The sequence below is a fragment of the Heterocephalus glaber genome, unplaced genomic scaffold, assembly GCF_053883595.1.
Source record: "Heterocephalus glaber isolate CG9 unplaced genomic scaffold, H.glaber_assembly_v1.0 deba00000676, whole genome shotgun sequence".
Lineage (NCBI taxonomy): Eukaryota > Metazoa > Chordata > Mammalia > Rodentia > Bathyergidae > Heterocephalus > Heterocephalus glaber.
This window is the reverse complement of record NW_028258156.1, coordinates 15,037,840-15,053,818: the sequence shown is the minus strand read 5'-3', so window position 1 is coordinate 15,053,818 and position 15,979 is coordinate 15,037,840. Positions and strand designations below refer to the sequence as shown.

General features: G+C 32.3%; 1 protein-coding gene across 10 annotated transcripts in view; it reads right to left on the bottom strand.

The window, feature by feature from the left end:
- Dgkb (diacylglycerol kinase beta) overlaps positions 1-15,979 on the bottom strand; it is a 620,388-nt gene that overhangs the window by 355,919 nt on the left and 248,490 nt on the right. For all 10 annotated transcript variants that reach the window (XM_004839605.4, XM_021254159.2, XM_004839601.4 and 7 more), the window contains 3 exons: positions 11,316-11,401; positions 9,102-9,191; positions 3,405-3,565 (listed from right to left, as the gene is read on the bottom strand). In XM_004839605.4, the coding sequence (XP_004839662.2) occupies positions 3,405-3,565; positions 9,102-9,191; positions 11,316-11,401 (337 nt within the window). The remainder of the gene's footprint in view (positions 1-3,404; positions 3,566-9,101; positions 9,192-11,315; positions 11,402-15,979) is intronic.

Here is a 15,979-nt window from a genome sequence, read left to right as displayed (position 1 = left end):
AATAGAAAATGTCTCCATTTATTTTGATCTTTTGTGCCTTTGCAGAGTTGAAATGTTTTCTATAAAAAATCATGTATATTCTTCATTAATTTCTAGATGATTTCCATGTGTGCTTGCTATTGACTTTGTAGATTCATTGGTTATTAATATATTGGAATGCAAATGAATATTTAAGTTTGATTTTACATTTGGTGAATTTAGTTCATTCTTATAGTGGCAAAATATATTTTCAACAGGGAGTAAAGCCTTTTTTTCCAATTATGAAACAAATACATCATATTTTTTTCACTTTTTCACTACCTATGTGTTTACTTTTTCTCTTTTACTCTACACTGCTAAATTGAAATTCATTTTGCAAATTGATGGACTTAATTTTTATATAGGTCTGAGTAATTATTTTCAATAATTCGTTTTTTGGATTTTGCTAATATTCTGTATTTTGTGTTTTTGTACTCTGCTTATTTTCAGGTTTTTATATTTAAACTTTTCATCTCTTTTCTTTAGACTTTTGCTGTTCTCCATTTCCAAATCTTTAGATTTTGTATTTAAATGTTTGTGTTTGATGATGTCAGTATTTCTCACTATCAACACCACTGATACTTGGAGCTGTGTAATTCTATGAGGCGTGCTTGCAAGGTTGTACTAGCCATTGAGGATATTTAGCAGCATCACTGCCTTCTACCCCCTAGTTGCCAGAAGCATCCTTCTTTTAGTCATACCAGTCAAACATGGGACCTGACATCACCAAGGATCTTCTGGAAAGAGTGGCAACTACCCCCTGTTGAGACCCACAGGTAACTGAGTGAAGGCATAAAGCAAATTGAGAAGTATTCATTCAGAAAAAAGCGCTGCACCTCAAACAAGAACACTCACTGGTCATTTTCAGAGTCAGCTTTGTGCTGCTTCCTTCCTCTCCTACTCCAGTGGTGCTGCAGTTCCATCAGGGAAGAACAAGCAGGGAAAGAAACACCTCCCTTCTCAGGGCAGTGACTTGTAATGGAAGCCAGAAAATCTTCATGCCCTGAGAGATGTCTGAAATAGCAGCGACCTCTGTGCCAAATGATTAGGGAAGGTCAAGGACGCATGAACTTGATAAACCGATTTGAACAAGCCACTAAGCAGAGAACTAGCAAAAACTAAACAGGAATCTCAGGAATGACAATCGTAGTGCTCCGTGATGAACTGTTACCTCTCTCTGGCTGACTGAAGGTTGTGTACATGCTCAGAAGTGCAAAGAGAGTCCCGGTTATCTTCATATAATTGCTTAAAGGAGTGGCTTTGAGCATGAGTAGAAGAAACAAAAGTCAGAAATACTAAAAACTAAAATTATCTTATAATTATGTGAATTTTGATCCTAAAGAACACATGGATCCATGCAATGAAAAAGAGAAGATTTATTAGCTCAACTTGTGCATGGTCTCCAGTAAGTCATATTGACATGGCGGGGGGGATATCTAGGAAACCAGGATCAAAATGAAAGAAGAATTAAATATGAGATTCCACAGAGTCATCAGCATTCACACACCAGAGTAGCGCAGGTCTCCACCTCTGAGTCATTAAATAATTAAACATAGGAGATGTGGGAGAATGAGGATTTGAAGTTGTTACAATGTATCAAATAAAACTTCCAGTTTTCAACAAAATATGAAAAGAAATATTAAAGTATGTTGCATGTTTAGGAAAATCCAAATAATCCAAAAAACAAATAAAGGCTCTGATAAGAACTGTATGTTCTCAAGTTCTTTCATGGGCCCCAGATGGACTTAGCATATAAAGACTTCGAAACAGCTATTATAAATATGTCACAAACTAAACAAAACAACTGGAAAATGTAGAGAAAGTATATAACAACTTTCCAAAGAGAAAATAATAATTAAAAACATAGAAATTACAAAAAAAGAACCAAATGAACACTGGAGTTAAAAAGTATATTAACCAAAACATAAAATGATTCCGAGATAAAAACAAGAAATTGACATAATTCAAACTACCCAATGACTAAAAATAATACAAATGTCCATCGGTCTTTGAGAGAATAAAAACTAAGGGTTATATACCTATAGTCTATTACTACTCACTAAGAAAATAAAAACCAGTATTAACATGTTTACATGGGTGAACTTCAAAAATCTAATGCTAACTGAAAGAATGGAAATGGAAATGTCCACACAGTGCATGATTACTTTTTTATGACATGTCCATGAAACACACATACTAGATAAAAAGGATTACTTGTTGCTTGGAGCTGCGGGAAAGAGATAGAATTGACTACAACTGGATATTAAGGTTCTTGATTGGGTGATAAAGTGTTTTAACTTTTGAAAAGTTTATAAGAACCATTGAAATGTACACATAAAATAAGTCAATTAGGTTGTGTATAAGTTATACAGTACTAAAACTTCTAAAATACATTTTATAGTAATATGCATTATAGTGCTTCTTAGGATAAATGTGGACACCACCTTTCCAGTTTTAGCCGACAATATTAACTACCGTAATATTAATAGCATTGTGTATTTTGCCTTTATGATCTAACACTCTTTGAGGCTTTAAAGTGTATATTCATATTATTTGCAACTCTGAAAGAGGAAATAATAAGCCAGATAATACAAGAAAGCACAGACATTCATATTACATAATTTGCTGAAGGTCCCATGTTGATGTAGATTGACTCTTAAATTCATAGACAAAACCAATGATTTTTATGGTCTACTAATGTCTGTCTGTGTGTATGTGTTTGTATGTGTGTGAGGTGAGAGAGAGATGAGATAGATTTACACTAAGTGAAATACCTTAAATTTAATATAATGCTATAGATAATATATTTAACTCATAATTATTGACTAAATACATATAAATAAAATAAATGTTAAAATTATTAATTCCTTAGGTATTAAAATTTGAATAACCTTCAACTGCCAAATGATATCTTACTTTCATTATATGGTTAAAAAAGAAATAAAGTCAGTCATTTGATTTACTAACCACTTGTGAATAGCAATAGCTTTTAAATAGATTTTAGTAGGGTATAACAAAACTGTCACAGAAATCAAAAGTACGATCAAATTTGATACAATATTTTCACATTTTTCCTAACATCGTGCTTTACTTTATACTCTAAAACTTGTAAGTACCTTATAAACTATTTAAGCTCATTTTGCCAGAAATGGTCAAACACCAATAACAATATAGTTTCTTTCCTTTGTGTAACACATGAAAAATTTATCAGTTCTTGATACTGACATTAAATAAATTCAAAAACATTATTATTGTCCATTAGAAGAGATTTTGTTGACAGAAAGATAAAATAAATTATTTAAAATCAGTAAATTTTCATAGAAGGAGAATTTTCACAGGGTGATTATCCAGGAAAGGTTAAAAAAAGATTGAGTGGAAAATCTTACCACGCCAATGGAAAAGTAATTGTTGATGATAGTGTAAGGCACTGGGTCTCCCTTCTCGTCCTTGTCATTCGGTACAACTTCAAACTTCCACCTGTCCAGCAGGATTTCTGTGCTGGTTTCAATACCTTTTAGGATTTTCATCAGATTTTCACCTTCATAACCTAATGAAAATAAGAATACTGTGAGGGGAAAAAAAATCAAATAACCAAAGTTGTATCATAGTGTTTAAGTATTTATGCATTTAAATAATGTGTTTAAAGTTAATTGTAACACCATATGAAGAATGAACTACAATGCTACTACATTCACATCAAGATGTTATCCTTAACTTTAATCTGCAAAGTATATTTCTTTCCTGTGGTACAAATTCATCCATACACAACTGTCAAATGAACATTTCCAATGTATCCCCAACAAATTTCTTTATAAATACATTCTGAATGTAAATAATTGTTTGCTTGATATTTTCATCCTGCACATTCTATCTCAGAAAGACACTACTCTCTCCACAGTTGAAATGTAAAACCTAGATGCCTTGACACATTGTCTATCCCTCTCGTCATGATTGTTTTCCCTCTAGCGATACAGAACCACTTTCGATTTAAATAAAAGATCCTCCTCTATTTTAGTACTTTGTTTCATTTCATTTCTTATTCTGTCCAATCAGAGTTTCCCTTTTCTCATTAGACAGTTTGTTTCTGTATCTTCAGCATGGTTTTAGATTCACTAATACTACTGTCTGGAAACTACTCTCCCAAAAGGGATCAGATGCTTTGCTAATGAAGCCACACAGAAGGCAGTCCTCAAATCTAGCCTTATCCTAGAACTAGTACACTACATCGTAGGTAGTTGTGCTAGAGAATCCCATTCCCAGGTCTGTCTCAAGTGAATGTTGAATAAATTCTATTTTAGTGTGGATCTACTATAGTTGGCTAATGTGGCCAGAAAAGAAAGTGTTTGCTTAATATTATACTTTCTCTTAATTCATCTGAGAGTATATAATCTTTCAGTTAAGATTGTAGCCTACAACTGACTGTGTCACTTATTGTTTCTGTTTCTTAGCCTCTCTAAACATTAGTTTCTTCCCCTCTAAAACTTTTAGTTTGTTGTGTGGATTAAAAGACATAATGCCTTAATATGAGGCCTATAAACACATATTACTGATGCTGCTAATATCAGAATTTATATAAATGTAAATAATTTCTATCACTTTACATATGCACACATTTGAGCTCATACACACATACACACAAATACAGTCACATATTTCCAATGTTTTGTTTTGAGTTAGTACAGTATTTTCAGTAGATTTTATTCCCGTGTCCAACTTTTACCTCATAATTTAATAATTTATTTGGTGAACAAAGAAATGCCAGAGACTGAGTTCTCATTAGAGCTGTTTGCATACATATTTTTGGAAAAATTCAATGGGATAAAAGGAAAAAGAATAGGCAGCCTCTTATGCCAAATAAGAATAAATTCCCTAAAGAAGAATAAATAACACTGAAGATATACTTGTTTAATTACCTGAAAGAAGATGAAGGCAGCCAAAACCTAGAAATATCGCTTTTGGTTCTCATCATCACCTTTTAACTTTCATAGATATTAAAAAATAATTATGCATTACTGAATACATGAGCAGAGTATAATAAATAATGATTACACAGAAAGAGTTAAATATCATTTCAAGGGACATCAAATATGTCACAGTAGAATTTTAAAACAAGGGGCCGGGGATTTAGCTCAATGGTTCCGGCCCCTGCCTTGCAAGCACAGCTTCTGAGTTCAACGTCCGGTACAAAAAAAAAAAAAAAAAAAAGAATTTTAAAACATGAATAATAATAATATGAACTCAGTGGCAAAATATTGAATGGCTTAAAAATGAAAGACTGAACTAATTATATTTATTTATATTTCAGATATTTCCTAATAGTTCTACTCTTATTCAAATTTTCCTACTAATTTTAATTATTTTCAGAAGTATAAGTCATAGCTGGCAGAAAAAATGTATATAAATATATCATGTATATAAATATATAAATACATAGATATATAGCTATGTATACATATTTTTCCCTATTGAATTAAATAAAAACAGTTAAATATATTCATTTATTTTCCAAATTATGCTCTAAGTGTAGAATAAGCATGATGGTTTTCAGATATAAATGAATTAATATAATATGCGTGAATAGTTACTGTGTGTGTTTGTGTATTCAGCAGAAATGTGAGTAAATCATAAGGGTTCAAATCAATTTTGAGGTTGTCTTTAGCCATGTCTCAGGTTTATGCCAGAGTTGTTCCAACTGACACTAACATGAAGTAGGAATATCAGTGTAGGAATAGATAGGAATGATTTATTAACAATTAATTACCACAGCTAGATTTTAGTAGGGTCACTCAGTTAAGAATATTTACTGATGAATATTTTTTTCAAATATTTTATAGCTAAATATGAAAAAGGACGATATCAATTAGTCTTCCAGGCAAGTAAAAGAGGAAAGAGGCAATAAGTAGATGAAAATTACAACATTTGGAGTTGAGGAATAATTTACAAAATGATTTCAAATTATAGTCCTCCATTTAACAAATATTTATGACCTACTTCTTTGTGTTTATGCCTACACTCCTTACAGAATAATATGTAACTATAAATAGTACTCCTGAACTGAAGAAGATAATGTTTTAAAATGTCAAAGCAAATCCACTAAAAAAACCCACAAAAGTTATTTATAGAAAAGAATGATGTTATTTTACTTTTATTATTTTGATTTAGAACTTAAAATCATTCTAGGCCTTAGAAATAAAATTAAATTATAACATTGATTCAATATTTATGATAGAAATGAATGACTAAATCTATCTGAAAAGTCATAACAATCTTTGTAAATGAAATAATATGAGGAATGGCAATAACAAATATTCATAAGTGTGTTTTATTTAAAACTCTACCATTTATCTCCTCAGCTACACAAACTTTTGCTTCCAATACTCTTCAAGTTTTTGTTAGACAGATTAATTATTACCAGAAAATTTTATAAAATGCTAATTTAGTCATTTTCAAATGCCCTAGCACATCCAAATTCTTACACTGTTACATTTTTCCAAAATATGGAAATACATTCTGGTTTTAAAACTAGCTTCAGGTCAATATATTCCACTGACCTTGAATAAACCTAATAACAGATACTCTGTCAAGTACTTTGCTTCACAAATATTAATCCTAATAATAATGACTAAGGCTCTATAAGCATTCAGAAAAACACTGGACAAAGCCATTTAATCAAGTAAGCTACCTCAGCCCAAGTCTCTTGAAGGCGGAACTGTTATTTTCCTTAAAGTCTGGGAAAGAATGGAAGGCACACATTTATTCAGCAATATGTGTGAATTCACACTCCTGGTAAGAGACAATCTTACTCTGACACGTGTGTCTTTATGAACAATCTCTAGCAAACGGCTTTTCCATTTCCTTAATTACTCATCTTGGCAACTTTGATACAGTACTTGGCTTTTCCCAAGGTGGCTATTCATTCTTCTGGCAAGTTTCACCAGACTAAGGCTGAAAACATTCTTCCTGTTTGTCTACCTGCTTCAGGTGCACGAAGATACCTTGGTCTAATTCTTCTCTTCTCCAGTTGGGACAGTTATAATTCTAGCTTTTATTTAAACAACTAATCCTAAAATATTTTCACCTTTTCTGACCTGTTTATTTTCTACTCCAAAATAAATAATGTTTTCAAAAATATAAATGCTCATATATCACTGTACCTTGGAAAAATTCTTTAAAGTTTCACTTTATGCTTTAGTTTAGTTCTTGATTACCTTCCCATAATCGCAGTTCTCACCATCGCTAACGATCCAGCGCCTCACCGCTCCTATGGTAACCCACCGTCCTTCCTTCCTTCTGTCCTCTCAACCCTGATGTTGTTTCTCCCTTCTTCTCATTTTTTTTAGCCCAGCTCAAGTGTTACCTCCTCAGACAGGCCTTCCTCACCATCTGTCTAAATAATTCTCTATTATTCATACTGTTATGGTCCTGACCTTATTTTGTAACTATATATTTAATTATGTATTGATTTATTGTCTTCATACTCAATGAAACTGTAATCTCCAAAAGGGTAGGTAGCATTTATTTGTATACTTTGACATATGCTATAGCCATTGCCTTTGTCCATCGACAATAACTTTTATGTGATTTTATATGACTCACAAGACTGTATAAATTGGATTTCTTTATGGAAGCTGAGATTTAATCTACTTGCTAATTTGGAAACAAAATTTATTAATTTCCAAATATCAAACATATTTTCCAGAAGAATATAGCAAGAAGTCATATGTATTTCCCTTTTTAAAATCAGTGCACAAGTGTGAGAACAGTCAAATGTAAGTATCTTATAAACAATAGTTATATGTTTATTTCTGTAGATTCATGACATTTAACTCAATACTGGATATTTTTCTTACACAACAGCATATTCTGAGGAAAAACCCAAACATGTTATTTACTACATTTTTTACTTAGTTTTCAATTCTGTTTGTTTAACATCCACAGGCGTTGAACAGACAGTCATGGAACAAGAGTTCTCAAACTTTGTTGTAAATCAGAGTTACTTTGAGAGTTTGTTTAGAAAGAGCCACCTACTCAGGTCTCAGCCCTAGAGATTCCCATTCAACGTATTTAGGGGAAGGCCAGGCCACTATATTTTTAACAAGCTCCCTAAGGCCTTCCAATTCACAGTCTTGGTAGACTCAACCTCCTCTTGTGTGAGTTTAGATGCTAAAAATATTTAGCACTGAATTCTCCTTCTTTAGCAAAATCTGGTGCTTTTTAGTAACCTTCAGACAAGTACAATCTATTAGTGACTCCACAATATTTGGAGACCTCATTTTGAAATAGCCTGTACACACTCTGCTCCATTTCCAGGTCCTTGAGTATGCCAAGAACCTGTCACTTCCAGGTTTTGAACTTAATGCCTCTCTGCCTCTGAAGTCCATTCTGACTTTTACATGGTTGTGTCATTATCTAGCCATTTGATTTTTCTGCTATGTGAGGCTTTCTCTATAAATTGGTATCTGTTTAACTGTTAGTAGAAAGTCTCAGAATTTGCAAATAAATTAGGTCCTTCTGTTTTCCTCCCCACTCTTCTGTATCCTGGATTACATTGTTTAGCACAAGGCAGGCCTCAAACATTAATTCTTATTTTGTCTTCCTTAGAAAATCATGCATTAAGTCTTTACATTTTTTCCTTTATTAGGGATTTCATCACTCAACTCATAGATTAAATATATATATATATATATAATGTACATGCATCAACTCTCAGTGAAGAATGTAATCATTATGTTCTGCATTACAAAAATACAAATTTACAAAATCTGAACATTACCTTAGAGTCAACCATGTTCAACTCATTTTCCAAGCAAGAAAACCCAAAACCAGAGCTATGTGAAAATGTGTCTTCTCAAGGCCAAGCTGATAATCAGTTTTGGACTAAAGCCCAACACCCATAGTCTAATCCCTTGTCAAGCAGTTCCTCTAACCCAGACTATTGTTCAAAATCATATACTCATATTATTTTTGCTAAAACAATATGGTGACTGTCATGCAGTAAAGAAATGTTGGGTAGTGTTCACGGGGCTTGTGTGTGTGTGTGGTTTGTGGGCTGGGTTTGAGCTGTTCTTGTGCAGCTGTTTTACCTCCTCCCCATCGCAGACATCTCGCTAGGTCGTTACCAGTCCCAAGAGGCAGAATAGCAACTGGAGGGTGCTTGGAAACATTGGCCTTTTCTGTGGAATTGAAAAATTAAAATAAAATTAAAGTCTGAACCCAGAGAGTACAACTGTAGAAAAAGACAATCTGAGATGAAAAGAAAGAATCCCATTAGGTACTTCTAAACAGAAAAGAAAACCTTGCATTTGTAGACATATTCGACTATAGATTATGACAATTTTATGTATTTTGTGACAATTGAGAAAATATAAACTAATGCAATTATTCACAAAGGAAAAGGGATTTTCAAAACTCATACCATAAAAAGCATTTTAAGTACCTTAACTCAGCTAAAACTCGTGCTCTGCATGTGTACTTTTTCTCCATTAAAATGCACACAGTAGGGCCGGGGATTTAGCTCAGTGGTTCCAGCGCCTGCCTCACAAGTGCAAGGTACTGAGTTTGTTCCCCGGTACCAAAGGAAAAAGAAAATCCTCACAGTAGACAGGTACATGTAACACACGAACAAGGATGTGACCAGAGTGGATGGGTCGATTCTTATATAAAGTCCTTTTGCAAAAAGCTGGGGACCTTTTACTTTAACGAATAAAACTTCTGAAAGAAGGTTCATTCTAAAAGTGGGTGAATTGCCAACACTGTCTTTGAATTGTTCCTAGTCACAGTCCTGCTTTGTATCCAAGCTAAGGAACAAAACATTAATACTGGCACGTGAGATCAGTAGGTTTCCGTATGAGGGTAATTGTTACATTGCCTGCTAAGGGTTTATGGCAGTATAGATCGCTGTCACTGAAATCTCATATGTTCTTGTATGAATCCATCAGAGGACTAGAGTGAATCTCACAAACCTCTATTATTTTATTTTTTTTCTCCATCCTTAGCCCAATTAATTCCGTATGTGAATGAGTGCAAGAACACAGGTGTTGGATAATTCGGAAACGGGCTGCAAGGAAATGCCAAGATACAGACAATTTTGGCTAAAATAAGCCAAAAATTCCTACTTTTTTCACTCAAAAACTTCACAAATCCTCACTTTTCTGCTGATTTACTCGTAATTCTTGAAATCTAGTTACTTCTTATATACTATTTCACTTTTTTTTTGAATGCCAAAATCAGAATTTTCACTGAATATTTTATAAAATATGAGTAGATTTAAGTTGGTAGATTCTTACTAAAATTTTGCTGAAAATATGTAGTTATTTTAAAAGTGAATATTTTGTAGTGTATGAAAAATACAATATTCTTATCTCCATTGACTAAATAGAAATTTGTTTTAAATTATATAGATAAAACAAAACTTTTTGAATTAACTTTAATTGTGAAAGGGCTTGCTTTTAACAAAGACTTCATTAATTCAGTAACTGAAATAAGACCTAAAAATAAGCATTTGTTTTAAATTGATCTCTTCATAAATGCCAATTTATGATGTTTTGACATCATTACTGATGTTGTAACTAGCAATCAGTTCTGACAACTGTCTAGATCTGAAAACCTATATAAATTTTCAGAAGTTATCAATTCTTTTCCAGTGCTGCCTGCTCACATTTTATTTTGAATCTTAGACCTCTTCTGTGGGCTTATAAACTCAAACTCTTTACTTAACAATGGAGAATAAAGTTCACGTGTGGGGTTCAAGCCCAAGTCTGCCAGTTTAAGCTACAGGATTTAGTTCTAGCTCCTTAGCTTCTCCAACTGTTACATTAAAAATGTTTATGTAATAGATTTATGAGGGAATAAAGGACCATCTCATCTGTATAAAGAAAAAATAAAAGTGGTGATGATGATGGTTAGGAATCATATGAATACACACAAGAATAAGATTTTGAGATTTCATATCCAAATGTGGTCAACATATCTATTTGGCACAGATTTTATTAGAAATGCTAAGATTCCCCCCTATTCGGGCAAAAACACAAGCAAACTTCCTATATCTTAATTTGAAAATGAATCTGAAGATTTAAGAAGTATTATGAGCAATGAACTAGGGACAAGCATTTCTATATAATTACAAATTATTATGTCCATTCAGATTTTGAGATAATAGAATTAAACTAGTAAATAGTGTAACATTTACAAGACATCCAATTATATCAGTATATCTAAATACATTAATGCTGGAGACAGACAGACAAGTTAAGCTTACTACTCTCACTCAAGGCGTGTTCCCTACGTTTCACCATTACCTATGCAATCCAGAATCCAGCCCACAGTTCCGTCTCCACCACAGGCTAGCACTCGGAAGTCAGGGACGTCACGGAAAAAGTTTAACCTGAAAAAGAAGCACGTTATGGTACTATTGATATTTTAAAATGAGGACCTGTTCAGTTTTTACTCTTAGCATTTGTCGAATGAACTATATACCTTTTTATGAAAATCATAAATTGTTTGGTTGATATTTTACATATCAAGGTAATTTGCCATTATATAACCCAGACTCTGTTCTTTAAAAGCAGTTTGTAATTGCATATTCTACATTCTATAATGACTGTTTGTTATATTAATAAACTCCAAAATGTAAAAAACAAAATAATTAAGAAATTATAAGTTTAATTAACATTTTATTCCAGATGTGGCATCAGATAACATAATACAGAATGATATATGCTATAATATTCATTTAATAATTTTTATTAATCACAATTTCTCTTTTGAGTTATTATGTAAATGTGATTACCAAATCAGTAAATATAGAGCCTTTAATACTTTGCTGCTTTCTTCATTACTGCTAGAAGTTCATCAGGCTCCAAGTGAGGCTCTAGCCCACTGTTTTGGCATTTTCCTTTGAATTCGAATTTGCGTGTAGGAGCCAACCTTCATCTCATCTTTTGACCTGGTCAGTGGTGTCTGCCCCTTGGGACCACTCATGCTTAACTGCTGGGTCAACTGTGACAAATACCCACTGCTCTTGCTGCTACTTGTCACAAGACAGGCAATGCAGGCACTTGTACAGTCATACGGTCCTCTTTCCTTGCAAGAGAAATTTAAATAGGGAAGAAACTTCTGTTTCTTCCTCTCCTTTGCCTCAGAGATAATCACTAGGAATAATACAATGTGCAACAACCAAGTAATTTTCTATATACTATATATTATTCATATATATATGGATATATGTAAAATTTTATCACACTGATTTTTAACACGACGGGGATCGTGGTATACCTACTGTTCATTTACCTGTATGTGTGGGGTTTTTTTCCTAACTTAAAATGTGTCTAAGAGATCCTTCTGTATTAACACATACCATAAGCATAAATAATGTGGCAAACCACAGCGTATAATGATTCAATGTCACAGGATAATATAAGTACACTTCAACATTAAATAAATGACTTCTTTTTACAGATTTTTAAAACATTCCTAGTGTTTCACGATTATTAAAAGTACTGTAGTTAATATTTTAAGCACATTTCTGTGAACATTTGTTTGTATTCAAGGGTTTCTTTAGAGAAAATTTCTGTGACATCATCCTATCTCTTTAAATTTTAGTCTCCCACTGTGGACTATGCAAGTCCCAATTTCCTTACAACCCTAAAACAATTTTATTTGAACAAATCGTTAACATTTAGTTGACAATGAGAAAATATTGAATCTTTTTTTTTTCTAATATCTCACTTCCCTTTTTACTGGAGGGTTGAGCATATGTTCATAGGTGTGCTGGACTTGTGTGACTCTTCCATGAACCTCACCTTCAAAGCCTTGCCCCTCTTTTCAACTGAGTTATCCTTTGATTCTTGGCCATAAACTCTGTACATACTACAAGTGTTATCTTGCATTTAAATTCACATTATTTAAAATATCTTTTCAAAGTTACACAAACTGCGCATAAATATAGTGACAAATGTATAAAAATTAACTAAAGCCCATCATCTCATATTAATACCCCTGGTCATTAAGGCAAGAAATTACCACGCACTGTTTTACATATAATATTATGTGTGTATATTTTTCTTTTTCCAGATATGCTACAAATATTTTCTTCTAGACCATTTGGTCTGCTTGTATTATGTGTACTATAATAAATGCCTATGTGCCACTTCCCCCAGCATGAGGTAGAACATTTCCAATAATCTCCACAGACTTCTGAGCTTATTCACCATAGCATGGCTCTTCCTCATTCACAGAGGTGGACACTACTCTGAATGTGCCATATGTGTGCTGTAATCGACATACAGTTTTATTCGTTTTTCTACTTAGCACTGGTACTAAATCCATTAGTGTTGAAGCTGAAGTTCTTTCCATGTACAACTATTCTTTTTCATTTTTGCAGCTGTGTAAAATACTAGTTATATAAATATGGCTTTTAAAATCCATATCAATGGCCATTTCGATGGATTAGCTTTATATTCTTATAAAAAATGCCTTCTTAAATGTACTTCCTAGTGGGTCGGCAGTGTCTTCTTTCATAAAGATATATGCAATTATATAAGGCAATACCAATGTGTTTCTCAAAGAAGTTGCACAAATGTAAAGCGGAGACACTTGATGGAAGTCATCCTCTCTGACACGTGGAATGTCATTCATCTTAAATTCATGGGGTTTTTTTTTGTTTTTTTTTTTAGTCTTTTCCTCTGTTTTCTACTCTTGTTTATATCAGTTAGTAAAAATTTTTCACTGGTTCAAATTTTAATCTTTTATGGCTTGCAATTTTTAAATATCCTTTACAAGTAGAAAAATTTTCCTGCTACTTTTGTTAATATGTATTTTAATAAATAAGATTTCAGTTTTAACATACTCAAATTCATCAATCTTTTGATAAATGGCTATCACTTTTAACGAGTCTTGTGTAGGAAAAGCTTCCCCTACTCAGAGGTCAGAAGAGGATTCCATATACGCTCTTAAAATTGCTGAGTAATTTTTGATGTAAAATTATTCAGTAGATTGTGGTATAAAATATGCATCCCTGTCATTTTCATTTTCATTTCCTTTCTTTCCTTCCTTCCTTCTTCTTTGATTCCTTCATTTCTTCCTCTGTTCCTTCTTCCTTCCTTTCTTATCTTTCTTCCTTTCTTTGGTTGTAGTGCACCAAAATTTTCTACTTATTTTAACCATCTTTTAATTTATTGAATAATTAATTCAGCTTCCACCATGCAAACTCAGTCATAAATATAATTTTATATATTTGTTCATTTATTCTTGCATTTTTATTCAGCACGATCATGCATTTTTTTACCTTTGTACCAATATCACACTCTTAAAATTACTATAGTTTTCTACTAAGTTTACATCTCATAGGGTGTGACGAATCTTAGATATTATTTTTTCTTTCCTTTATGTATACATTTTAAACTTACTTTCACAAAAATAAAAATAAAAACACATAAAGATCAGTCGTGATTTTGATTGAAATTGTACTAAACCCATAGATCAGTTTTGGGATAAATGACATATGTATTACAAGCTTGTTTATTCATGAATACAGGATTGTTCAGGTCTGCAAATATTCATCTGTATTTTTTTAAAAATAATTTTCTCCTTAAAGTCTAATATAAATATATTTGTGGTTGTTTTATATTTTTTATTTCAAATATTTTTGAAATTGCTTTTGCTAGTATTAATATTAAAGTGTTTGTTGCTAGTGTATTTAGGTTCTACTAGTATAGACTGACTTTATAAATGACCCTACTACTCATGTTTTTCTGTTGCCTGTATTTTGTCTGTATATGTATTTGGATTTGTATGTATAAAGTTGTACCATATGGTAATAACAATGGTATCAGCAATGTCCAATTTTTATAATTACTATGTCATATTCTGTTTCATTCCCCTGGCCAGAATTCCAATTTATCATCAAATATGAGGGATCAAACAGACCATTTGATAGCTTGTTCCTGAATTTAAATAAAATACTTCCTTCTCTTTTATTCGTATAGTATTATTTTTATTATAAAAAATGTTAATTTTTTCACATCTTTTCAGATGTTGATATGCCTGCTCTCATTCTAGTATACTGAGGAAATATGGATTTATACAGTTCCACATTATGAAACCATTCTTACAATCCTTTCATGCAAATAAACCAGTCAATATTTCCTAATATTTTCATAGAGAAGTAGATTTGGTTTATGAACATTTTATTTAGAAGTTCTGCAACTATATTAAGGCCCACAATTGATGCTTCTTTTTGCTACTTGTCTATTTTTAAAAATCAAAATTATACTGCCTCATTGTAAGTTGCAGAACATACCATCATTTCCGCTTCTTTTGGGGAAAAAATGTATACTTTTGGAAGTTTCTTTAAAAAAAACCTGGTAGTATTTGAATGAAAACTATAAAATTTCTGGTGAGTCTTTTAAAATAGAATTTTCTTAAATAATTAAGTTCTTTTAATAATAATTGAAAGTAATTATGCTTTCTAATTCTTCCTAAGTCAGGTTTTGCCAGTTATATTTCTGTAGTAATTTGTGTATTTCTCTCAGATATTCCAATATTCGGCATTGAAGCTTAAGAAAGTTCTTCAAAACATGCCACTAGCAGAAAGATTTACCATGAGGCTGACTGCTCCTGGTGAAAGCCTAACATCCATTTGACTCACCATTGTTCTTCTACTCCATGATGAAGTTTCATCTGTTATTCATTCTTGTTTTCTTTTAAAATTGTCATCATTGGTTCTTCAGCAGCATCCTACCCCCAAACATAAACCCATGTGACTGTCAGACCAGCTTACTCTCTATAAGTTGATTGCTAAATGGTTTGAAAAATTGACCTTTCTTTATCTCAGTATCTTAATCCATTCAGTCCATGCAGTTTTCCCTAGAGATTCATTCATTCCTTAGTTCATTCATTCATTGAATCTTAACTTTGGAAAATTATGTAATCACTCTGAGCCTCAGATTTCTTAAATTAAAAA